At 43.0% G+C, this 26,601-nt stretch overlaps 3 protein-coding genes across 10 annotated transcripts in view; 1 reads left to right on the forward strand and 2 right to left on the reverse strand.

Annotated features, from left to right (window-relative positions):
* The window catches only part of Eif2ak2 (eukaryotic translation initiation factor 2-alpha kinase 2), a 32,069-nt gene extending 31,380 nt beyond the window's left edge, over window positions 1–689 (reverse strand). Inside the window, exon 1 of one of the 2 annotated variants that reach the window (XM_006523863.4) lies at window positions 517–596. The gene's annotated coding sequence lies outside the window, so the exon portion shown is untranslated. Of the gene's footprint in view, window positions 1–516 lie in introns of both variants that reach the window. The other variant, NM_011163.4, reaches the window with a different exon arrangement.
* On the forward strand, window positions 1–10,619 carry Gm26637 (predicted gene, 26637). Of its 6 annotated transcripts, XR_003952322.1 has the most exons (5): window positions 9–198; window positions 578–740; window positions 835–1,064; window positions 3,627–3,762; window positions 8,972–10,619. XR_003952322.1 is itself a non-coding variant. In XM_011246777.2 (4 exons), the coding sequence occupies exons 1-4, from the start codon at window positions 151–153 to the stop codon at window positions 9,554–9,556; spliced, it is 660 nt and encodes a 219-aa protein (XP_011245079.1). In that variant the 5' UTR covers window positions 9–150; the 3' UTR covers window positions 9,557–10,619. The 6 variants fall into 6 exon arrangements, 2 of the variants coding, with proteins under 2 accessions (XP_011245079.1, XP_011245080.1); XR_003952324.1 differs by having other exon boundaries at window positions 6–198; window positions 489–740; window positions 835–3,762; XM_011246777.2 differs by lacking the exon at window positions 3,627–3,762 and having other exon boundaries at window positions 9,338–10,619.
* Window positions 3,002–25,109, reverse strand: Sult6b1 (sulfotransferase family, cytosolic, 6B, member 1). Of its 2 annotated transcripts, NM_001163625.2 has the most exons (7): window positions 24,911–25,109; window positions 23,626–23,738; window positions 15,675–15,764; window positions 12,660–12,786; window positions 8,963–9,057; window positions 7,048–7,204; window positions 3,004–3,333 (listed from the first exon to the last, which is right to left on the reverse strand). In NM_001163625.2, the coding sequence occupies exons 1-7, from the start codon at window positions 25,107–25,109 to the stop codon at window positions 3,203–3,205; spliced, it is 912 nt and encodes a 303-aa protein (NP_001157097.1). In that variant the 3' UTR covers window positions 3,004–3,202. The 2 variants fall into 2 exon arrangements, with proteins under 2 accessions (XP_011244958.1, NP_001157097.1); XM_011246656.2 differs by lacking the exons at window positions 23,626–23,738; window positions 24,911–25,109 and adding an exon at window positions 22,976–23,123 and having other exon boundaries at window positions 3,002–3,333.
* Window positions 25,110–26,601: the final 1,492 nt, after the last annotated feature.

Below are 26,601 nucleotides of genomic sequence, written 5' to 3' on the forward strand. Positions count from 1 at the left end.
GCTATGAGGGCAGAGTGGAGTTTCTAGCTTAGGGAAGGTAATTCATATCATTGGCTCTGTGAAAAGGACTGGATAGACAGATCTGCCCAGGAAGTCACTTGGGGGTGGGGTGAGGTGGAAAGGGCTTTCCAGGAAGTAGAAACAGGCAGCATGAAGGCAGGAGTTGGAGGGTATTTGGCTGTGGCCCAGAACCACCAAGTAAGTCTGAAAGTGGTGGGCACTGGGCGGGGGAGTTGGGAGAAGAAGGGGGAAGGGGAGGGGGAGGCGCGGGGGGGGGGGTTGCCTGACCATAGCGGCTGGTGGAGGATGGAGCAGGACCCGCTTGTCACAAAGGACAGCTAATTGGAATGCCATGACTGTGCAGCACAAAGTCTTGGCGCAGAATTCAGTCTCTGGGTCATTCAGGCTTCTAGAGTTCCCTCCAGAGTTTTAAGTCATTGGGCTTGTCATTTTCCTTCTGGGTCCCTTTTCCTGCAACCGCTATCCAGGAGTGGGAAAATAGCCCTCAGGTCTTACCAAAGTTTCTGGATCCGGACAGTGGCTCGCTCCCTGGAGCAGGATTCGAATTGTACTTCAGGTGCAGGCTCTGAAATCTATTCGCCCTCCGTTCCCTGCCGCTGCTGCTGCCCATGGAAGTCCGGGCCTGGCCGGTTCTCTTCTGTTTCGTTTTCCCGGCGGACTCCGCCTTCCCACACTGCTCTGGGCCCCTCCCGCACCGGCTCGCACCCGCGAGAAGTCAGGTAGGCGTGTCGCCTCTGTACCCCAGCGCGGGAGCCAAGGTCCGGGCCCGCCTCCCCTCTCCTGTGCAACTGCAGTAACTGCCAGCTTCTCCAGGTTTCGGACACTTCCTGGCTTCCATTCTGGGAAAGCTCTGCAGGAAGAAGAAGGAGAAACCCAAGCCTCCTGCTCCTGGATCAATGATCACAATCTACTTTTCAAAACAAACTTTGAGGAAGCAACTGGGCACATGGATGCTACCGAATTCCGATGTGCAGTGGGAGATACTGAGTAACTCGCCTCTCAGAGGGTCCAGCCAAGCTATGTCTGTGACAATTGAAGTCCAGGTTTGTAAACGTTAGTCTCCTTCCCCTTTCACACTGCCATGCCAAGGAGGACATAGCCATCTTGACAACATTGGCCAGAGGGTTGAAGAATTCTCTCTTAAATCTATTTGTCCAGCCCTCAGCAGTTACCTGCTAGCCCCTTGTTGCATATCACTCACCAGGCCAGGCCCCTGTTAAGATCCACCTGCTCCCAGAAAGGCCACAAGGAATGTTTTATCACAAGGCCAACACCAGCAGTCCCTGCTTAATAAGGAACCTTGCCTGAGCTGGAGAGATGGCTCAGCAGGTAAAAGCACTGACTGCTCTTCCAGAGGTCCTGAGTTCAATTCCCAGCAACCACATGGTGGCTCACAACCATCTGTAATGGGATCCGATGCCCTCTTCTGGTGTGTCTGAAGACAGCTATAGTGAACTCGTATACGGGTTAAAACAAAATTAAAAAAAAAAAAAGAAAAGAAAAGCAATCCTACCTTCCTGTAAGACTGTAACACACTCCCATAATGGAACTTGCTGGCCCAGGACTTGAGGGTTTAGCTTGTGGCACACTGCCCAGTGACACATCTTCATGCCTGCACTCTGAGCTGAGCACCATCCCTATGAGGAGAACTCAGGAGCTAGAATTAGAACCGGGAAATTGTACTCCCAACATGGCAACTGGTGAGAGATGGAAAAGTCCCAAGACAGAGCCCCCAATTTCACAGTCAACATTGCTGTGCCCACTCCTTTCTTCTTCCTTTCCTGTAAGGTAGGAGAACAACAGCCTAACTTTTCTTGTAGCGTGGATCCTGGGTGTAATTTGAGGTCTCTAATGTGAAAAGCCCGTGACCAGATCAGCCTCGATAAACTCCCGCTCCCTACTATAGCACCTTAAATGAACACCCGACTACCTAGGGAGAAGCTGACAGCGAGATCTCTGCAGACATTTCTCTACTGAACATTCACAATGGATGCCATTCTGCTCACTCTACCTATTCCATTCTAGGTGGTTTACTCTTGGCATTTCCAAAGACCCATGATCACCATAATTTCTTCGGGGTCTTGGAACATCTAGCTGAAGTGTTAGCCACTGAAAGGGGTGCCTCTGGATCTTTCTGGAGGCGAATGGTTAGGGAGCAAGTGTGCAAGTGATGTACACCCAATCTTATCAACTCCCAATATTCTCCACGAGTTGGTGAGTGTTTTGTTTTGAGATTGGCATGTAGTATAGACTGGCTTCAAATTTGTCGTGAAGCTAAAAGTGACCGTGAACTTCCAGTTTTCCTGTGTTCACCTCCAAGATCCATACCACAATGCCTAGTCACTGTAGTGTTGGGGAAGAGACCATGGGAAGCAGACACTACCAGCTGAGCAAGCCAGCAGGTGTGTTCCTGTTGCTTTGCTTGATGGTTGGAGTCAAGGTCTGATTGAAGCCCTAAGTGATCTAGAACTTTTAAAGCTCGGCTGACTTCACACTTGTAGCAAGCCTCCTGCCTCTTCCTCCTAAGTGGTAGGATGACTGAGACGCTACAGATAGGTCAATCTTTCTAGAATGTTCTCTACATCCTCCTGTTAGTTTCACGTGACTGCTTATGACCCTGCAACAGAAAAATCTGTATGGTACAAAAACAGACAGCTTAGCTTTGCCTCAACGATGGTGTTAAGTAGAAGTATAATGTCATGTCTCTTGAGGGAAGCACCTCTAGAGGCCTGCATGCATGGAGTACCCAGAGTAGACGAAGAGGGATTTATCCTGAAGCAACTTGCAGTTTGTCAACCTTAAATCAGTGCAGAGTCAGGCTTGAATTTCACCCACCAGGAAGTCTGAGAAAACTACTACAAATACTTGGACCGATAGTGAGAAGTTTCCTACTGAGAAAAGCTTGAGAAAATGCAAATACAGCATTTGGAAGCCCATTTTGGTCTGTGTTTGACTCTAGAACAACACACTGACAGCAATGTTCCAATTCTTCAAAAGAAAGACAAACTTTAATTTGAGCTCAAATATGTCAGCTCTTACCACCATTCCTAGATCCACACTATTCATAATCATGTTACATGATTATTGTCACGCGACTGTTTGACTGCACTACTATCTAATTTTATAAATCCAGTTATTCTGAGGGAACAGAAGCTCTGTAAGCCAGCCAGCTTGGCCAGAGTTAAGCCAGGCAATATGCTTCATACTTCAGCTTGTCTCCGAGGGACGTGCCTGCCAAACACTCTTTGAATCTCTCATCCATTTCCTGGTTCTGGGTTTCGTTGAACAAACGTTTCCAATCACCAACCTCACCTACAACACAGAAAGCACAAAAGACTTAGATATAATGTTAGGGTATTTCTTAATTTTATCCTCTGTTCTGCCCAAATTTACCTTTTTGTTTAATGCAGTGTTTTCCTTTGAAAGGTCTAAAACGGCAACAATGTAGTTGTGGTGGCTTGAATAAGAATGGCTGCAATAGGCTCATATATTTGAGTGCTTAGGGAGTGGCACTATTTGAGAAGATTAGAAGGTGTGGCCTTGTGGAAGTGGGTGTGGCATTATTGGAGGAAATGTGTCACTGAGTAGCTGCTTTGACGTTTCAGAAGGCCAAGCCAAGCCCAGTGGCTCACAGTCTCTTCCTGCTGCCTTAGATCTGGATGTAAAATTCTCAACTGCCATATCTGCCTGTGAGAGGTCATGCTTCCTGCTATCCTGATAATATACGAACCCTCTGAAACTGTAAGCAAGCTTTATTTTATGAGTTGCCACAAGCCAGGAATGGTGACACATGCCTTTAATTCGAGCACTTGGGTAATAGATCTCTGTGAGTTCAAGGCCAACATATACAGATGCTGATTTCTTTGCCCCCCCATCTTATTGTCCTCAGACATGCCATTGTAATGATTATTCTAAGCATCTCCCATTTCAAGTTTGTGTAAACACTGCTCCCCATTTATTCTCTGACTTGTCAATATAAGCTGACCAGCCAATGGCTGAGGAAAGAGAGAATAGAGCTGGGCTTCCACCAGCCAGGAGAGGGAAATGGAGAGAGAGAGGGGAAGTGAGTGAGGAGTCCTGAGAGACATTGTGGGAAAACACCGGAAGTGCAGAGAGCCAGACCAATACTAAAATGCAAGTATCTTGGGAATTTTCTCTGGGAGGTAACCAGATTAGCCCAAAGGATTAGAATAGATTATTAACTTCCCAGTCACTGCACCATAAGGCGTAATTAAATAAATCTTAGAGTCTCAGTCTCATTTATTTGGAAACTAGCTGAGGTACACTTCCACCTTTAAAAATGAACCCACAACCCACAATTTTCTTGTAAGATCACCAGGGCCCATGGGGGCTTCTCCATTGGTGGATAGCAGATGGCATGCCTACCTTACAAATCTGGGTGAAGAAGACTCCACCCCAGTGGTCAACCCTATCCTTTTCCCAGCATCTGGGGTCTAAAATCTTATAATTTCAGAATGTCGTTCTTCCTTACGAAAGTTTCTCAGCTACTCAAATACATTTCTTTTTTTTATTGTTATTTATTTTTTATTAGATATTTTCTTTATATACATTTCAAATGCTATCCCGAAAGTTCCCTATACCCTCCCTCCGCCCTGCTCCCCTACCCACCCACTCCCACTTCTTGGCCCTGGCGTCCCCCTGTACTGGGGCATATAAAGTTTGCAATACCAGTGGGCCTCTCTTTCCAGTGATGGCCGACTAGGCCATCTTCTGATACATATGCAGCTAGAGACAAGAGCTCCGGGGTACTGGTTAGTTCATAATGTTGTTCCACCTATAGGGTTGCAGACCCCTTCAGCTCCTTGGGTACTTTCTCTAGCTTCTCCATAACCCAGACACTATTGCACAATGCCAGAAAGATTTTGCTGAAGGGACCCTGTTATAGCTGTCTCGTATGAGGCTATGCCAGTGCCTAGCAAATACAGAAGTGGATGCTCACAGTCAGCTATAGGATGGAACCCAAATACATTTCTAAAGTTAACATTTTAAATTGGTTTGGTTAACATGTCAGACACTGAACTTTTTTCTTTTCTTTCTTTCTTTTTTTTTTTTTTTTTTTTTTTTTGAGGAATTTAATACTTTGGCCAGTTGCCCGGAGGCCAAGGCAGGAAGATCTTGCTTTTAAGTCACCCAGGGCCACATAGCAAGTTCCAGGTCAGCCTGAGCTACATGGTGAAACTCTGACTCAACAGAGATTTAAAACGCTTTTTTTTTTTTCTGACATACAATAAGTTATTTCTTTGGCGGGTGAGACGGCTGGGTGGGTCAATGAACCTGATCAAGCCCGGAGACCTGAGTTTGACCACTGGGACCCTGGAATAGAAGGAGTAGATTGACTTCTACCAGTGGCCGTCTGACCTTCACATGTGTGCCATGGCATGCACATGTGAGCCCACATACATACATACACACATGCATACATAATACATATATACATATACACACAGACATACATACACACAGAAGATAAATAAATGCACGTAAAGAGTAAGTTATTTCTTTCTGTGGAATCCTCGGATTTTCTCGTTGAAATTGCAAACCGTTGCACAGCCATTGAAATGTGTGCTGATGACGTGGGCTTAATGACATGAGAAAATAGTTATGATGCATTAAGGAAATGAAACAGGACACAAAGCTGTCCCCAGATGCCATCAACTGTACCCAATGACAAAAAAAAGGGGGGGGGCTGGGAGGAAACACACCAAAAAGAACCTGACTCAGGGGGAAGAAGTTTACATTTTTGATGTCACCTGTAAATGATTTGTGTTTTATTTTCATGCTCTTCCATATTTTCCTGCCCTCTGGACTTTCTACAACGCACATCAGATTTACTTCATTTATTGTAGGAGTTTTCCTCTCTGAATAACACTTAATGAGATAGATGTATAGAAAGGTCCTATTTTCCCCTTCCTAAAGCTAATAAAATCAGGTATAAGAATCAGGGTTATACAGGAATCCAGCTGCACCCAGGTTCCTATTTGATCTTCTATTCATACAGACCCATTATTTCAAATGGGTCAGGTGAAAAAGTAACGGAAGAAAGTAGACCCAGCTCAAATCCTGAAATGTGACAGTGTAAAAGCCAGACCCTGGGGGCTTCAGTCTTCTTCTACATTGCAAAACTAAGTCTCTTGTATCCTTTTGCTATAAAATTTAACCCCAACCCAGCATTCCAGGCAGTACCTAACCAGTTCCCATGTTAGTTGTGGTCACCCTTGCTGTTCCATGGGCTGATGAGATGGCTCAGTGGACACAGGTGCTTACCCCAAAGCTTGAATTCTAGCCCCAAGTTCCATATGATGGAAGGATTGAACTGAGTTCCATAAATTGTCCTCTAACCTCATCATGCATTTCATGGCATGCACACACACACACATACACACAACATGCAATAAAAATGTTAAATATTGTTATATTTTCATCAAATAAGCAATAGAATGAAAGTGGAAAGTCCTAACTTACAGAATTCTAAACTTGGGGTAAGAACTTAGAATACTTTAATGAAATTTAAGTAAACCGTCTGCCAAGTACCTAATTTCTTACCCAATGACCGTTTTCTTCTTTTCCTATATTAACAAAACTCTGATTTTTAAGTGAGTTACAATGCACTTAGCTCAAAAACGAAAGCTACATTTTCAGCTACTGCTGTAGGGAGGAGAGATGGAGAATGAACGCAAACAGCCTCCGAGCAGGGCTTGGTGGGAAGCTCTGGAAGGGGTCTGGTTAGCTAGTGTACAGGATTCCTTCCTTTGTGGCTTCCTTTCCTACCCAGAACCAGAATGTTGGAGCTCAAGCTGCCACTTTGCCATCACTGAGCGCTCAGTGCAGTCAAGGACAGGGACAGCTGCCAGGGGCAGCTCTGGGCTCCCTGGGTCCTGATTTTTCTTATCAAGGGAGAAAAAAACCTAAGTCTTATTTTGCTTCAGACAAAGTGATTTGGCTTGTGTGTTAAGCACAAAGTCACTCCCAAGCTGACACATGACCCCCAAATGAAAGCAAGGTTACCTTTGCGGAAGAGGAAGGGCCCAATGGCACCATGTGTCTCTTGAGAATTTGCTCTCATGGCCAGGAAGGTGCTCTGAGTGGAGATGGTTTCTATTTGTTCGTCAGTTAAAGAGAAACCAAGGAATTCAGAGATCTGTTTTATTCCAACAACCAAATTCTGGGGAAAAGAAATATTTGAATGATAAACATCTCTCAGTGGGATTCACAGAGGCCGAGATTTTCTTAAATCAGCACCGTTCTTTTATTTATTTAATTTCTGAGAAAGCCTGTTAGGTACCACAGATCGTCTCTGAACTCCTGTTCCTTTTACCCCTCCTGCCCTGGAGGGATGTCTCTCTTCCTGCACTCGCCTGGCCCCAGTCCATTCTCACTCACCAGCCAAAAAGACCCTCCTCACTCCTCTGCTCAGATGCCTTCTGTTCCCTCTGGGTGAAAGCCAGAGTCACTCTAGGGGGCCTGCTCTACTGTTCCTCACTTGGTCACTCAGCCATGTCACACGCACTTGGCCCCACTCACTCCACCTGCCTCCTCTGTGCACTGCTATCTGGTATGTGTATATCTATGTGTGTCTGTATCTGTGTGTATGTATGTGTGTGTGTCTGTGTCTCTGTGTATGTGTGTCTGTCTCTCTCTCTGTGGTGTGTGTGTGTGTGTGTTTATGTATGTGGTACATGTCTGTATATGTGTGTGTTTGTGGTATAGTGCATGTGTGTCTTTGTGTGTGGTGTGTGTATTTATGTATATGTGTATCTGTATGTGGGTATGTGTATCTGTGTGTGTCTGTGTCTGTATCTGTCTCTGCATATGTCTCTATGCATATGGTACCTATGCGTATGTCTGTCTGTGTCTCTGTGTGTGGTGTGTTTGTATGTGTCTCTGTGTGTGGTATGTGTATCTATGAGTTGTGTCTATGTATATGGTGTGCATGTCTGTGTGAGTGTATCTGTGTGTGTGGTGTGTGTGTCTGTGTATCTATATGTGTCTATGTGTGTGTGCATGTGTGTCTATGTGTGGTGGGTATGTGTATCTATGTGTGTGTGTATCTGTCTCTGTATATGTCTCTATGTGTATGTGTGTCTGTGTGTTGTATGTGTGAATATATATGTGTATGTGTATCTGTGTGTATGTGTGTGTGTCTGTGTGTGGTATGTGTATCTATGATGTGTTTATATATATGGTGTGTGTGTCTGTGTGTTAGTGCTCCAGCTCCCTTCCTCAGCTTGGAATGCTCTCCCACAGCTACTTACTTGGCTCACACCCTCATTTCATTCAGTCCTTCGATCAATCATAGCTTCTTACTGGCAACTCATCAACTGTTATGTTCTCGGATTGATCCAGTGTTCCGACCTTCCACTCTCTGGTCTCCTTCCCCAACTGTGCGCTTTGTTCTTCTCACATTCTGCACACACGTCAATCTCCTTTGTGTTCCTTACCATTCAGCCTTCCCACCCTTATTCTAGAAACTTCTCCAGTGCAGTGAACTGTATTGGGATTCTCCACTGATGTAGAACGTGTGCCTAAAACTGTGCTGAGACATCTCTGACTCAAAGTTAAGTGAATAAACAATCTTTTTAAGAAAAAGCACTCAATTGGAAATTTCATAACCAAATGAATATTTGATTAAATTAGCTGAGACCTACATATTATTTCTTCCACCACTAACAGGAGCTGTCCATCACAAATGGAAAAGAAAACTGCTATTATTAAGCTGCAAGCATTATTTTATTCGCTAAGTAAACAAACTAAAATCTTATGTATAGTGAGCTTTTTCTAGTTTTGTATTTTATATCTAGTACTTTTTTTTTTTTAAAAATGAACACACTGTTAGTTCACAAAATTAGACATTCTAAGTATGTGCTGTGTGCTGTAATCTCTAGTAAATACTGCCCTTGAATATCAATGACCATAATCTCACCTCTTTCAGGTCTTCATATAATATGAACTTAACATTTTCATCATCAATATGTTTGTTCCAATTAATTGCAAAATCAAAGTAACTTCCCCAAGAAACTAAAAAGCACAGGAGAAAAAAAAAGTAAGACACTGTTCATAACTGAGGAAAACAGATATCACACATATGGGTAAATGATCAAGAGAGGTTGTGTGTATTACAAGTCTGTCTCCAGGAGGTGGAATACACCTGCCTCACTGTCCATACCCACCCGTGTCTTACTTCCTCGAACATTTGCCATTAGTGATACAACTGAGCAAGCTCTAAGATTCCTCAGAGATAACGCAATAACTCAGAAAGAGGGAACAGGCCTGAGCTTCCTTTCTGTTGTTGTGATAGAATATTCTGACGCAAGCAACTTCAGCAGAGAGTTTGCTTCACTTTGCAATTCAAGATCACGTCCACCCTTGTGGGGAAGTCATCATGGCAGGAGCTTGGTCGGCCAATCGTGGTGTCCCTAATGTCTTCGTTTGCCTCTGTGTGTTGGATTTCGGAATTTTGCAAGGAAAAAAATCCTGTCCAAGTTATGACTGTCACATCTTGTTGCTTATCAACTGAGCAGAAAGAATGAACGCAGAGGATGGAGAGGATTCTTCATGTTGTCCCACAAGTCACAAAAATCATCACTGAATGTTCCCTTGAGGTATTGTATATGTATGGAGTGGTGTCACATATGTATGGAGTGGTGTCACATATGTATGGAGCAGTGTTACATATGTATGGAGCAGTGTTACATATGTATGGAGCAGTGTTATATATGTATGGAATGGTGTCACATATGTATGGAATGGTGTCACATATGTATGGAGCGGTGTCACATATGTATGGAGTGGTGTCACATATGTATGGAATGGTGTCACATATGTATGGAGCGGTGTCACATATGTATGGAGCGGTGTCACATATGTATGGAGCGGTGCCACATATGTATGGAGCGGCGTTACAGATTTGCCCTGCCTGACTCTACAAAGTGTTTCTAGACAACAGAAGCAGGCTGACTGGTGCTGTACAGTAATGCATCTCCTTGTGAGCTTTCCTTGCTGCTATGACTCGATCCAATATTTATCTTTTCCAGGGAGCTGGTACCGTATGTAGTGTCCATGTACTCGGAATGCTGTGGGATTTGCTATATCAAATACCCTTTAGACTGGCCTTCACAGATTGTGGTATATAGATAGAACATGGAATATTCAAATAGTGATGCTGGCATCCATGGCATAAATGAATTGGGAGGCATCATGTAGGCAAATATATGGCAGAAAGCAAAATATTGGTCTCATCTACATGTTGGATCTTTTTAAAGGTTGAGTAACACAGAAAGCAGGATGGTGCCAGGGATGCGAAGGAAGGCAATTACAACTCTGATGTAACTTTGGAGCGCTGAGTTGTGAATAAGTCTAGTAAGCTAATGTACAGCCTAAGGATTAGAGTTATGAATCCAGTGTTGCATAATGAAGTAGTGTTTGCTAAGGGACCAGCAAACATATACTACTCTTTCTCTATACACAACAAAGCAGCTGTGTGACATGATGGCTTGACTTCAGTAGTCATTTCACATGTGTATGTGTAGCAAAACACAGTGTCCATGTTAAACATCATTTTAATAAATAGATTGAGAGAAGCGGTTCTGTGGTGTGAAAATACTTTTCCTGGGAAGGTGTAGCACACATGTCTACTCATCCCCGATAGACATCCCGCAACAGACCAAAGTATGGGTACCACCAAAGTCCAACTTGGTGAACCAATAAGTTCGCTTGGGGTTGCATGCAGGGCCAGAAATGACTCAAAGACAGCTGCATCACCAAGGCCTATGGGGGACAGCTCACCAAAGCTGGGAACCTGGAGCACACTGCACACCTGCAGCCAGCTCAACAGGTAGGAGAGTGTCCATTCCAAGTGACTCTGGTCTAGACCTCTTCCAGGCAGCTTAGCTGGCTTCTGCTTCTTCCAGGCAGCTGGTCTGTCTCAGGGTCTTTACAGCTCAGTTTCACTCTCTGAACAGGACTCTCAGATTTTGTTATTTTAATCTCAGAGAAAACTGTTAGACAGCATGCACCATCTCTTAAAGAGAGCAGACAATATCATCTCCTCTATGGTCATTTAGCTGCTATTAAAAGGAGATACATATAGACCTCTGGCCACTGTATTCATGGACCACGAAAACAAGTGGGGTGATTAGCGATTGGCAGAACATTTTCGTTAGTGTTCTCAGCTGTACAGCAGGGCCTTACTCTAGTTGGTCATGAGTCTTGGGGGAAAGCACTCCTATACAGCACCTAGTTTAGTATCTGAAGAAGCAGTAACAGTTAGAAATTAATAGTTACTATTTCATCATGAGAAGAGGAAGGGCTCACAAGGCTCCATAACTCCTCAAGAGTCTTAGCAGTTAATAATGGTGGGTGGGGGTGCGTCGCTTTCCTCTGTGGTATAACCGTGCATGCTCCAGTATAGAACTTCCCATCCATGCTCATGCAAGTTACTGTGATAGTCTGAATGAAATGTCCTCCATAGGCTCAGATATTTGGATACCTGGTCCCAAGTTGGTGGTGCTGTTTGGATAGGTATAGGAGGTGTGGCCTTGTGGAGGAAGTGTGTCACTGGGGGTGGGCTTTGAGATTTCAAAGTTCCATGCCATCTCCAAGTCCCTCTCCCTTATTGTGCTTGCTGTTTGAGAAGTCAGATCTCAGCTTCCTGCTCCAGCCACCATGTCTGTTTGCCATCATGCACTCTTATCCTTCTGGAACTGGAAGCTCAGATAAACTTTCTTCAATAAGCTGTCCTGGCCAAGGAGTTCCATCACAGTGACAGAAAAGTGACTAGCACAGCAACCGTATTTAAACTCAGCAAGCCGCATTTGCACAGAAAGTCAGGAAATAATAGGGAGGGTTGTTGGGAAGAAGGTTTCAATGGGAAAAGGACGGGAGACAAAAGAAGGTCATGGGGAGAAGAGAAGGCTAAAATTCATTATACGCATATGTGAAATTATCAAGGAACAAAAAAATCAATAATTTAAATAGTAGTTATTGATAACTAGAGATAAGATGTTTACATAGTCTAACAAAAATGTTTTAGGCATAGCTACACAAATCTGTGGATTTTTCTTTTTCTTTTTCTTGGGTCTTTTTTGACACTGTGATACAGTGACTTGAGAGAAAAAACTAGAAATACTTTTCTATATTACTCTTAAAAAACATCTTTGTTCTTAATCTCTTCTATGACCACTCAATATTCATGGTCAACAAAATGAACTCTCCAACCTGTGGGTTTCAACCCACTTGGGGGGTGGGCATCAAAAGACCCTTTCACAGTGGTCCCATAAGACCCTAGGAAGTAACAGATATTTACATTATGATTCATAACTAGCAAAATTGCAGTTGTGGGGTAGCAGCAAGAATAATTTTATGGTTGGGGGTCATCACAGTATGAGAAACTGTATCAAAGGGTCTCAGCGTTAGGAAGGTTGAGGACCACTGTGCTAGAGTCTCCTTGAAACCAGAGATGCATCAGTAGCTTGGGTCATGAAACCACTGCTGCAGCTGCTGCAAAACCTCCTATAAATGTAAACTTCCCATTCCAAGATCTTCACAAATCTTATTTCTTTACATTTTCACATTTATGGATTCACCTGTTGAAGATGAAATTCTCTTATCAACAGTCATACCTTGTCCCTTTATGAATTGCCTGAAGAATTCATCCCATGAGGCATAGCTGGGAATATCGGGGACATCATTATGAAAATGAAAAAAGGACACCGCTGTATCCTTAGGGTTTCGAAATATCACCAATATCTAGAGAACAAGAACGAAGTTAGTTTATGGAGCTTTGTATTGCAGCATGGAAGAGAGAAAGGGTGAACAGCATCATAACTGTATTGATACAGAGAGCAAGAGGAACCATGGTAAATCACAGATGGGGGAAGGAAGAGGAAGGACAGAAGAGTGGTACTGAGAGGACCTTTGCTAATAATGACCACAAAAAGGCAGACGTAGAAGACACTAAAAGGAAAAACAGAACAATTCCCCTAACAGAATCAAGAAGGATAGATTTGAAAGGTAAAATCCCAAATAAAGCAAAAGATTGCAAACTAATCTTTAAGGTTATAGACATGAGGTGCCGAGGCGGTGTGTGTCTGTGGAATGCAGATGGGGTTGGACCTCTCATTCCCGCGTCTGTTTTCTCCAGTGACCTCCGATGCCCTTTGGATGAAAAGTGTGAAAGGAGAACAGTAAAGAGCAAACTGAGTCTTAAGGGGACCCAGGGATTGTGGGAGAGAACCCAGGGATTGTGGGAGAGGACCCAGGGATTGTGGGAGAGGACCTAGGGATTGTGGGAGAGGACCCAGGGATTGTGGGAGACAACCCACAACCCAGGGATTGTGGGCAAGGTCCCAGGGGTAGTGGGAGAGAACCCAGGGATTGTGGAGAGAACTCAGGAATTGTGGGAAGAGTACATGGCTGCTCCGCGTGCCTGGAGGAAATCAGATGCATCCTGGCATCCTGTTTCAAACCTATGACAACTGAGCATCGGGTTGAACACAGAGACTATATAGCAGAAGCAGGATAAGGCAGAACAGATGTCATGTAACTTTCTGAAAAGGGGAAGACGACCCTCCCACCCCCACACCCCCAACCCTGGAAATTTCTTGACTAAATATATTTGAGGCCCTTGTAAGAAGCAGCTGAACCCAGCAGGGGGCAACACCAGCCCTCTGCAGAGTCACTGAGGAGGCTGCTCCTCAAGTGGTTTTGGCCGATTTCCAGAGCTTTTCCGGACTTAAGATTTTCTGTGAAAACTGGAAGGCAACAAGCAGAAAGCAATAGCAGCTCCGTCCTCAAATGCAAAGGGCCTAACTGACTCGTGGAAACGGACCTCGGGACTTTCAAACTGGGGTGGGAGAAGGGTCATAGCTAACAACCGAGAGGCTGGGAAGAGAAGAGCTCCTAGCTTTTCTTTCATCAGATTACAGTTCTATGCAAAGCATTGCCAGACCTGCTCTATGAACTCTCCAATCAAAGGGAGGAGAAAATAAACGTTTTTTTTTTTTTAAAGCATCTTTAGGAAGTATCTACTAAACTGGTAAATATGGCTAATTCTAAGACACCCAGTACCGAGCTTGGGAGCAGCTTACTTTCTGTGTCTGTTCATTGAGAATCCTACACGCATACTCTTAGGTTTTTCTTCTCTTCTTGAAGGTTTTGCGTTCTACTAAAAATATCTCGATTTTGTTATTATTATTGTTTAAGGCAGGGTTCCACTGTTGCCTGGCCTGGAATTTGCTCTGTCCATGGCACCTGCCCCCGTCTCCTGGGTGCTGGGTGCCACCATATTAAAATATCTTCAATAAAATCTCCAACTTTGCATTGTACTGACCAATCCTAAACTACTTTACTGCATCAAAGTCACAAATCCTGGTTAGGCCTGAGTCAGGCTCCCTACAAGATGAGAGGAAAGCCTCACTCATGCTGCTGAAGATGTGAGGGTCGAGCAGCAGTTCTGTCCTCTCACTGCTGACGTGCCTGCCACAGAGATACTTGAGCATTAACTGAACCGTCCATAATAGCAATGAAATGAAGCCAGCCCAGACGGCCATCAACAGATGAATGAATGGATGTAGCAAACGTGGTTCACAGTGGAACTCCATTGAGCTGTAAAGGAAACTGAAGTCACTGACAGTTTGCAGGAAGATGGGAGCAACTGGGAAGCACGTTAAGTAATTCAAGCCAGATTAATATAAAGAGCACATACTTTCTCACATATGTTCAGAATCTATAACTGAGTGTGTATGTATGTGAGAGTGTGTGCGTGTGTGAGTGTGAGAGTATGTGAGTGAGCATGTGTATGTATATGAGTGCGTGCAAGTATGTGTGGATGTGAGTGTGTGTGTATGTGTGTGTGTGTGTGTATATGTGTGTGTGTAGATCGATCATGAAAGTAGAAAGGGGACCATGAAAAGGAAGAAGAGACCTCACGGGAAGGGGGAAGATGGAATCCGTGTGATAGGAAGGCAGAAGGGACCCACACAAGTGGGGGTAGAAGGGAGGGAGGAGTGGGGGAAGCAGAGTCTTGCCTTGTCACTCCTGATGTTAGATATTTAAACAAATGGAAAGAAGAGTCAAGGCAACAAGAATTCTGTCTGGTGATGCAATGGTGCCTATTTTATGTGAAATTCTGAAATAATACAGTTGCAGATGTCACCAGAAAAAAAATTCTTCTGAAGTAGTAAGATTCTAAAGCCTATCAATTGTAAAACCAATAAACTAATAATAAACTAATAAACTACACATTTCCTCTTATGTATGAGGAATGCATTTGACTTAAATGGAAACATAGCAAAACATCCAAAGAAAGAAATGATAAAAGAAATACTATATTTTACATTTCACATATTCACATCCCACAATTACTAGCAAGTTCACACCAATATCCAATAACTATGGGGTTGAAGATGTAGCTCAATGGTAGGGTTCTTGCTGAGCACGTGTGAGGCTCTGGGTTTGACCTCTAGCACTGCCAAAACTCGAGGTCAAAGTTCCAGAGAAATCAAAGGGTAGCCTGTATGTATACATCAAAGTTTCCAATTCAGCACATACATGATACACACGTATACACACAACCAAAACACTCACACATAAACAAAATAGAACTAAATCTTTTTATATGTCTCAAATTCACTCACCTTGGCTTTGTTCTTGAAGATGGACTGAGGTAGCTTGTCATAGTGGAGGTGGGTTGTCAGGATCCTTGGTGATGGGAAGAGTTTCATTCTCTACAAAATAGGGACACTAGGGTGAGTGTGTGAGTGTGTATGAGTGTATGTGAAAGACATGTATAAGACAATGAATGTGTGAGAATATATCTGAGTGTGTGGGGAGTGGGTGTGTCTGTGAAAGTGTGTATGTGAATGTGTGTGAGAGTATGTTTAAGAAAATGTGTGTATGAGAGAGTATGTCTGAGTGTGTGAGAGTGTATGCTTCTAAGAGTGTGTATGTGAGTGTTAGAGTATGTACGTATGTATGTATGTATGTATGTATGAGTGTGTGTGTGTGTGTGTATGTGTGTTCAGTCACCTAGAAGCATGGTATCTAAGTGGTAGCCTCAAGAACTCTATAATTATTTTATCTTCTGCTCTCCTACATTTTTCATGGAGAATCATAAACAAATCATTAATCCCATCAGTTACTTTATTGGATCCTGCTTTCCATCTTCTATCATTGTCACTTATCCTCTACCCTTTATAACAATCACATCAACTAGTTCAGAACCTATATTTCACTGTTTTGTTTAGTCATATCTCTCCTGTATCAAGGCCTTAATAGAAATATTCAAGTCTTCCATGTTTTCTAAAAGTCCACCTAAAACAAGCAGAACTGAACTTCTCTGAGTGTGTATGTGTGCACTCCCATGCAAGAACATATATATATATATATATATGTAAATGTGGAATGCAAATGTTTCTATGTATGTGTGCTTGTGCATGCTCTCTCAGAGGCCAGAGAAGATACTGAGCGACCTGCTGTGTCACTGCCCACACAGTGTTCCTTTGAGACAGTCACTGACCAAATGTGGAGGTAGGTTGACAGCCAGAAAGTCCCAGGAACTCTCCTGTCTCCATCCCCTCCAACAATGGTATGATAGGAGCACTTGGCCTTTTATGTGGGCACTGAGATCTAAACTCAGGCCTTAAGATTGCACAGTAAGAGCTCTCTTACCCACTCACATTATCTTTCTAGCCCCTAGAGATATTTTTTCTTTTTATGGTTTTTCAAGACAAGGTTTCCCTGTGTAGCTCTGGTTTTCTTGGAACTAGCTCTGTAAACCAGATTGGCCTCGAACTCAAAGATCTGCCTGTCCTTACTTTCTGAGTGTTGGGATTAAAGGAGTACCTTGCACCCAAATATCCCAAAAGACTCTGAAGGTCCAGGTTTCCTAACTATCTGAGAAATTATTTATGAAATGTTTGTTCATTTAAAGGTTATAGAATAATTGATTATTTTTCTGTTATCTATTTCTACTGAGAACTAAAGAGAACAAGGTTTTATGGCCATGTGTGAGGGTGGGGGTGTGTCAGTAACCAGGACTAGGGATCGAGAGGCAGGAAGAACACAAATTTAAAGTAGAGTGGGCACATAATAAATTCCAGGCCACAGAGACCCTGTCTGAAGAGCAAATACACAACACTGTTAAGTGGTAAAGGGACTTTAGCTTGCAATCAGTCCTTATAAATATATTTTATTCAGAGGGCAAGGCTTCGGTTTGGCCAGCCCCACATTTAAGGAGAGCATTCAAAGCTTCATAAGCCGTGTTATAACTCCAGTGACAAAATAATATTTAGGAATTTGTAGTTAATTCTATAAAAACTTATGAAGATTTTGACTCAAAGAAGAGAAAAAAAAATCAAGACTTTGAAAGATTAAAAAATATTTAATCAACGCAGTGAGTCCAAGTGGTGATTTGTTATGGTTAATGGCTGAGTCCCAGTAAACTGTCTTCCTTGGTGTTTAAAATAACTTGGTTACATCCATTCACACCAGGCTGATACTAGAGCCTCTATTATAGAGATTAAGGTTAGGCTCTGAGGTTTTAGATGCTTTGAATGACATCCAATAAGTGCTCATTTTCAGATTAAATGATAGTTTACAGTTCCTCCAACACCACACGGCCCCAGGTCACACAGTGACTCATGCAGGACGACAAAGCAGGATTAGAGGCACAGACAGGAAAGTATTTGCCACAGAACTAGATATACAACACTTTATTCAAACAAATGAGTAACATATCTAAAGCGTAATCAATAGGAAGACTGACTATACATAGAATATATACATATTCTTCAGACAAGTCTTAGAGGAAAGTTCTCTGTATATCAAATCACTATTTATTTAAGCCTACCTTCTCACTGATTTCTGGTTGAAACTAAAAGGCACGCTGTATTTTAAAATTAGACACAACTAAATTATAACTGAAATAGAAATTTGCCTCTAAAGCATCTTAATAAAAAAATAATCATTTCTGATAAACTTTAGATATGAAACCCCAAAAGGGTTGACATAGTTCAAATGTCTTTCTGGCAATTCTGGAGCTAGTGAGTGGGCACCTATGGCCTGTGTTAGAACCCAATTGTGCTTTATTCTGCAGGAAGGAACACACACACACACACACACACACACACACACACACACACACACACAATTAATTGTTAGTTCTTCATTAACCTTCAACCTAGATGCCATCCAAACAGAGGTTCAGGGAGCATGGAAAGTCTCGGTATCCTAGATGTTTACCTTGATGTTGTTAGAGTTGGTCTGGTGCTGCTATGTCTTCAAATGCTACTGTATCCCAAGACCTGGTTGCCCCATCTGGCACAGCCAAGTTAGCTCAGAGCTAATTCCAAAGCTGCAAGGAGCTTCCCTCAAGCCTTCTTTCGGGCTCCAGTGCAGTGGCTTGGGCTCCAGTGCAGTGGCTTGGGCTCCAGTGCAGTGGCTTGGGCTCACACCAGACAGATGGTGGTCTTCAACCTCAGTCTAATTTGGGTCCATTCGAGAGAAACCCAAAGCCATGAAAGTCAGAGGACAAATCTTGGCTCCAGCTAAGGGGAAGAATTAGTCACAATAGACAGCTGACAGCGGTTGGTCCTAGGAGCCTACAGACACAAGAACCAACTTCCAAAGCTACAGTGGGACTGTAAAGCATCACAGTCATGTCAGATACTAGTCTAGATTATCACAGAAATATACATCCTGGGTTGAACAGATAATAATAACTAGAAACAAGGAAAGTTTGTTTGTTCAGATAGATGGTCTTCCAAAACCTCAGAGACTCACAGAACATGCCATATATTATTATTATTATTAATTTAAGGTCTTTTAGACATTGAAATCTGTCAGCTCCTAGCAGCACCTCATTCCACTCCAAAGAAGATGATGAGCATCAAAGGACCTCCAATTAGAGGCAAGCTAGCCACTGAGCAGAGAGAATGCCTTAAACTTCAACTGCAGACAGAACACTCTCTGAAAAATGCGCAAACTTAAATGCAGACAATATCTACAGTTGAGCTCTGCCAACACAGAGTAAGAAAGTCCTTTATAATGACTACTTCACAAATATCTGTCATATACACGAGGCCAGAAGGCTGAAGATAGATACTCCAATGCTATAGAGACATTTTAGGGGGCTGTTCAAACAGCCAACTATATCTGTCATGTCTATAACTTTGGAAGCTGCCTACCTGTACTTCTTGCCTATTCACATAATATTTATTTCCTTCTCAAGTCTCTGTTGGGGTCAAAGACTAGACAGCTGTAGCCTCACATTTAAACTTGCGTAGCAAAGGATCTCGGAAAGTGTTTTAGAGTCTAAGGAAATGCTTTTAGGATGGTAAATGCAAGCTTTGAAGGTTGGAGGTCATGAAGGTTTAAGCTGCAAGATCTTTAAAGGTTAGCAGATGAAGGCTAGAGAGTCTGTAAGGTATTTTATGAAGGTTGTAGGAGATTGTAAACTGATGTTTACAATCAAACAGGTTGGTAATTGCAAGTTATGAACATTAAAGGATTTAAATGCTTGAGACAGTAAAAAAAAGATGATTTAAATGCAAAACCCACCAAGATAGGATAGATTAAAAAATACTTTCTCCTAAGTTGCCAAATACAATTGGACTGGACATTATGAATGTAATTATTACATCATAGATCTCCTTATTGTTTCATACTTGTTCTTACTGTATACAGTTTATTATTGTAAGAAAAAGAGCCTTTTTCTTTAGACAGAAAGGGGTCTGGTGCTGCTTTGTATTTAAATGTATAGCTCTGTATTTCAAGACCTGGCTGCCCCAGAATGAATTCTCAGGCACACCAGCTCTTGTGTGAACCTTGCTTCCCAAGTTAATCGGTCCATACAAGGTTAAAGCTTATGATTTACAGTAGATAGAGGTAGGAGGGTTTTCACTAGCTGGCTGGGGACCTCAGATAAAGAGAGAGGAGAAGGAAGAAAGCACATGGAGAGTGAGGAAAGCCACCATGAGAAGAGATGGACTATGAGCCCATGGCCAGGAGAAGAAGCGGTAAGAAGGGACACGTGGCTGGGATGTAAGTTAGAACAGCTCCAAACCTGCCCAGTCTAGGCTTATAGCTTATAAATAAAATACTTGGATTTTGTATCTTATATATAGGATAACTAGAATATAATAACTTATTTTACACCAACTCTCCCCCTGCGGCACAGAGGAGAGAAGTAGCAATGACATAAACCTCAGAGACAAGTGTGACCCTCCGGGAGTCCGGGGAAGGGACACAAGAATAAACCTTGAAATGACTGACATTTGTTTTACCTCCCTGTATTATCCGTAAGCTACAGGGATGCTAATCCACTACCTTTTCAAGCTAATGGTTCTCTTGAATAAAGCAGAGATTTAAGATGTGGTTCATCGTTCTTGGCTGTTCTTGGACAGCGCAGATCTAGTTGCACTAGGATACTATGCCAAACTCACTTACTGAATTTATTTTCAGATTTCATTTTATGGGCCAGAGAGATGGCTCAGTGGTTTAGAATACTGCTTGATCTTGCAGAGGAACAAGAGTCCATTTCTAGCACATACGTGGTGGATTATAACCAACCATAACTTCAGTCTAGAGGATCGGATGCCCTCTTACAAGGCTTCCACAGGCACTAGGCATTCACATAGTGTGTATATGTATATATGTGTGTGTGTGTGTGTGTGTGTGTATGCATGCAAAACACTTATAAAATTAGTTAATTAAAAATAAAAATTTTATTTTTATGAGTACGACTATCTTGCTTGCAAGTATGTATGTGTATGTAGTGTCCATGTGTCTGGTGCCAACAGAGGCAGAAGAGGGAATCAGATTCCCTGGAATGGTTGTGGGCTACCATGTGGGTGCTGGGAACCAAATTTACCTCCCCTTCAAAAGCAGCAAGTGCCATTAACCTCGGAGCCATTTATTTCTCCAGGCCCACTTCAGTGACTATTTTAAAGTGGAGTTAAATTCTTCCAGAACACCTTGAATGCAGTAGTCATTTAGAGCTTTTCACTACAGCTAGACTTTTCTTTAACAGAAAGGGTAACTTCCCTTTCACAATTGGCACTAAGATCAAATAAGGAAGGTTCTAGAAAAAGCCAGGGCAACACTTGGCTTTACGTTCACAGTGGTGTAGCTGAAGAAGCAGAAAGTCCCCCACTGAACTGTCCCCCACTGGATGAGGATAAATCTACCACCACAAACCAAAGCCAAATTTGAAGCAAGCTTTAGTCAAATATTGACCAGTTTGATGGATCTGGTAAGGCCAGTCCAGGGATCCCAGAAAATGGTAACAAGTCACATTATGCAGAGGCTTATTAAGGCAAACCCATAAGGCCATGTGTTTCCCACCAGGTCCAGGGGGGCAAGCATACAGCCTGCCTGCTTCCTGCCTGCTTCCTGGTTGCCCACAGACACCCAATCAGAAGCGAGTATACATCCTGATGCATTTCCTATCTATGTACTTCCTGCCTACATGTGGCCAAACACATCCTTGGGTCAAACAAACCTGTCTAGGGAAGTGAAAATATGTGTCCTATCATCTTACATAAACAATGGATAGCCGCCAGTGTCTCAGAAAGTTTCTGTCCTGGGGCAAGTGGCTTAAAGGTTAGAAGCATTTTGTTTCATGGAACTCTTAAACACAGTCATTAAAACTTAAAACATAACTTTGGATCTCACATGAGGAGCAGGAATACCACATCTTCTAGGAGAGGAAGAGAGACTCCAAGGATACTCAAGTTCAGAGGCAAATCCTCACATGTCAAGAACCTAGACTGGCAGGCTGGTGAGATGGCTCAATGGTTAAGAGCACTGACTGCTCTTCCACAGGTCCTGAGTTCAATTCCCAGCAACCACATGGTGGCACACAACCATCTATAATGCAATCTGATGCCCTCTTCTGGTGTGTCTGGAGACAGCTACAGTGTACCCATACACATTAAATAAATAAATAAATAAATAAATAAATAAATAAATAAATAAACCAGATGCCCTCTTCTGGTGTGTCTGGAGACAGCTACAGTGTACCCATACACATTAAATAAATAAATAAATAAATAAATAAATAAATAAATAAACCAGAAGGAAGAAGAAGGAGGAGGAGGAGGAGGAGAAGGAGAAGGAGGAGAAGAAGAGGAATCTCATGTATAACGTACAAGCCGACAGTCCAAATCCTATTTCAAACCTAAGACAAGCCCGTTTGTGCTGAAGGTAGGTAATAACATTGGCAAATAAAGTAAAAAAAAAAAAAAAAAAAGATCCTGACCCAGGACATAATAGGTTTTTAAAATAAAGGTTAGAAAGCTGGGCACACGTTAGTATCACTTCTAAAGCAATACCAAATGTCCTCATTAGGAGCAAGGTTACATGACAGTTGTTTGGCTTTTCTCTAGGTGTCCCATCTCTTCCCTTAGCAAAAGCTCACGAGTCCGTCCGTGCGTTCTCCTAGCCCTAAAGCCTGAGCCCCTGCTGTCTGAGCCTTCATTGGATGCCCTCGAGCATAACAACCCTCCCCAAGTTTGGGACGCTGGGCCTTAATGGCCTCTGAACTCTCTTTTGCACCTTGAGGTGCAGTGGGTGGCTGCCTGCGCACCGGGATTTGCGGCTTGCCTCCCACTCATGCTCAAGTCTCAAACAGCTGCCATTCAAACTTCATTTTTCTGCTGTTACTTTCCCCAATCCATGGAAATGGGCTCCCTTTAACCTTTGGGAACTTGACGTTTGTATTCGTCAAGCTGTAGAGTGTGGTCACTTCCCAGAAGCTGTCCCCGCAAGTCCCCATGGGACTTTCTCCATAGAGAAACTTGGTGGTTAGTACTTCCGGGGTTTTACAGGAATGGTTTCCCCTGGGTCCAGCCTTCCTTCCTCCCTGTATGAGGCCAGCAGAGGGCGGTTCATCATCTTCCTGCTGTGTCTAAGCATAAGATCCCAAAGCAGAGCCTACCTCTTACCCCTTCCTCCCTGGGCAGTAAGCAGAGATTCCCGAATGCAGTGTCCCAGCCAATTCTGATGAGAGAGAGAGAGAGAGCAATGCTAATAGGCTGAGAGCTCTGTAAGCGCTTTCAAGGCTCATCCTCATCGGAGGCTTGTCTGACCTAACTACCCCTTCGCTATTCCTCACTGGTCACGTACACAGCAGCTGTAATGAAGGCAAGGAAATTGAAAATGCCTCTGCCTAGCATCCTACCCGTGCCTGTAACTCTTGGGCTTAGTTCCTGTCCTGGGTGTTCTCAGATTACTTGCGCGTCAAGTTAAAAGAATTGCTACTATTCGTAAGAATAGCTGTATATTAAATTCTTTCAAGAGCTCGAATCAGAAAGCTCAGATTCCATTTTTGGCCTTGCCATTTATTATCTTCATCTTGGGCAAGGTTGGCAATTTCATCCTTTGTCAACTGGTGATAAAGTTGTTTTGTAAGAAAAATGAGATAATACTGGAAGAGGCCTGAGAATATGGTAAACAAGCAATAACTCCTGATCAGTGATCATTGTGAGCACCCTATTAATACTTTCTGAACCCAGAAGGGAAGACTCCAGAGTGAAAGAAATCCCCCTGGGATTGTGTGCTGTACCTTGAAAGACTTTGGGTACCAACCTGATATTTCTCGGCGTCACCACATTCAAGAACTGGAAATTCTGGACATGCGTATTTCTTTTTAGAAACGGCAAATATTAATTCACTGACAATATGGAGAATCCAGTTTGAACCTGTAAGAAAAACAAACAGAAAACAGAAGCTCATCAAGGAGTCTTATAACAAAGACATTTCACCTTCTCATATAGATGAGGAAATTTTACATTTTCAACTCTCCCATGATGTCTGCATTTGCTTCTTTAGAGGTTGAAAGAACCTAGATACTGGGAAAAAATAATTTGGGAGCAAAGAGCATTTGTGTGTATTAACAGGGAATTTAGTGAACTTATAAAATTCATCTTTCCTTTCCCTTCCCCGCTCCCTCCCACTCTTCCTTTCTTTTGAGGGCAGGGTACAGTGTACCCCACATTGGCTTCTAATTCATGAGTCCCCTGTCTCAGCCTCATGAGTATTGAGATTCCAGACATTTGACACCACATAAACCTCAGATGTCTCCTTGACATGACTCATTTTGAAAATAGAATATGTTTCTTAAAGAAGAATATTATGCTAGAGAAATGTTGGGTTTATATACTATATTTCCTCCGCAATTAAGCTACAGGAGTATATGACCTCGATTTTATAAAAGTCCAGCATTAAGTAACAGAAAAGTGTTCAAAGAAATGGGCTTTCGTAAGTAACAGTTGAAAGAATCAGTAGCAGATGCTGCCAGAGGGTGGAATAGCTCACACCCATAACCCAAGCTAGAGGCCGAAGCAGAAGACGTAAGTTCTAGGTCAGCCTGAACCTCAATTAAAACAAGCAAAGACTCAAACAGAAAAAGTAGATAATGTACAGTAGAGTAAGTTAGATTCTTAATCTTTATCCTCCAATCTTTTTCCGCCACTGATGACGGACCTTCTAAAACTGATTTGAGAAACCAGAGAATTAGTGTTAGATCCTGGATTAAAAAAAACAACCTCACCACATGGAAACCATTATATAAATGACAGAAATGACATCCTTCATTATCTGTCAAAAATAGTCACATTTTGTTATTCTGACCCCGCCATGCTGCCTCCCACCACTCATTCCATCATCTGCCGTGACCTCTGCACCCTGACCTCCAGGAAGCTATATCTCAAGCTGTCTCAGTTGTTGACTTTGTAACGCATGCACTCTCCTGTCCTGGTCTCCTCCCTGCTGATTTCCAGTGTGTTCCATGTGGAAACGAACCTCCTCCTTCCCACCTTCGCCCTCTCCCACCTCCTTCCAAAATGCACTCGTAGGGAAAGGTCCGCTTTACCACACTTCGGGTAGGATGCTAGCAGGACGTCATCACTTCTGGCTTCAAAGGCATCCAAAGCTCGGAAAGTTTCCTGAGTGCACATGGTGACTGGGTAAGGAATCCCCTGGTAGGTGAGAAATAACTGGGAAAGTGTTGTCTCTTTTGATTTTTCTAAAGCATCATCGATGTAGTCGATAAACTTGGACTTATCAGCCATGCTGGCTCCCTGATAATGTGTCCACTCTGTGTCACCCAGGTGGAGTGACTATTTGTAATAGTCTTTCCCAGTCACATGGAAAACAATCAACCATTCTCATTCACTCTTTCATCCTGTTTGAATATCCTCCTGGCAAAAGGTGAGGCCCAGGTGCGGACAGGCTCAGGAGCTGTTACTCTAGAGGCTTCTTATATTACGAGTTAGGCATCCCACCCCAGGAAAAGAAGAACTAAATCTCTTAGCAGAAGATTAATAGACACTAAATATCTAACAAATAGATGCTTAATAAACCAGACGTTCAGTTTTCCTATGAGAAACTCTCAGAGTGAGACTTCTGGTTTCCTTTGGATTGGCAGTTTCTCAAACACTTAGTTTGATGATTAAAATCACAGGGTAATTTAGTGAAGTGATTAAAGCCCCAATTTAGGGACATTCCTGGATACTGGGCTCAGTTTTGGTGTTTATGAACTTAAAAGATTTGTAAGTTTTGTCTTCACCCATTTAGCAGTACGTCCATGGTTCATAGAAGAGAACTGTTTTGTGAGAGGGAGAACTCAATGCAGGGCCATCTCCCATCCTCTGAGCTCTGCCCCCCTGCAGGTCAAGGACTCTAGGACAGATGGTTGATGGCTCTCCTCAGAGGACTGCCCAGCACCACTTTTCTCTAGGATCCTGGGTCCTATGACCATTGTCTCTCACTGAGTGGTGTGGCCCTGGGGCCCACAGAGAGGGAGGCTAAGTTATGTGCCCACCCTCTGGATCTTGTCCTTAAGATAAGGTGCTGCCAATTCTTTTACAGTTCCTTTCTCTTGGCTTTTATAATCTTTTTACAGCATGAAATCACTGTATTCTGATTACTGTATAAAGAAAAAGTCCATACAGCATAGCACAATTTGATGAAAACTTTTCTGGTGATAAGTAACTCACCTCCACGTGTACAACAAGGCATTCATAAATCTCTTTGAGGAGCAAAGTAAGCTAAATAAAGATCTGACGAAACTGGGTAAGGTGGTGGCACCTTTAATCCCAACACTCAGGAGGCAGCAGCACATAGGTCTCTGTGAGTTCAAGGACAGCCTGGTCTACAGAGTGAGTTCCAGGACAGCCAGGGCTACACAGAGAAACCCTGCTTAGTGGGGGTTGGAGGAGTATGGGAGTGAGAGGTGGGTGGGAAGCATGTTGGATAGTGTTTTTTTGTTTTTTTGTTTTTTTTGCACTGTGTATTCAAATCCTGATTTCTGCACTCAGATCCATTTGCAGTCAGACCTTGGCATTGTCAATATTATGAAGTTTCTCCCGACTCAGTATTTTGTAAAACATTGTTCTCCATCACCTTCTGATTGGTTAATTAAAGAGCTGAACAGCCAATAGATGAACAGGAAAGGAAAAGGCAGGACTTCTGAGGGGCGGGGGTTGGGGGGAAAGACCAAAGAATCAGAGGACCAGAGAGTTGCCATTGGGACATAGAAGGAGGTGCCAGGGAGAGGCTAAG

Source organism: Mus musculus, chromosome 17 (genome assembly GCF_000001635.26).
Source record: "Mus musculus strain C57BL/6J chromosome 17, GRCm38.p6 C57BL/6J".
NCBI lineage: Eukaryota > Metazoa > Chordata > Mammalia > Rodentia > Muridae > Mus > Mus musculus.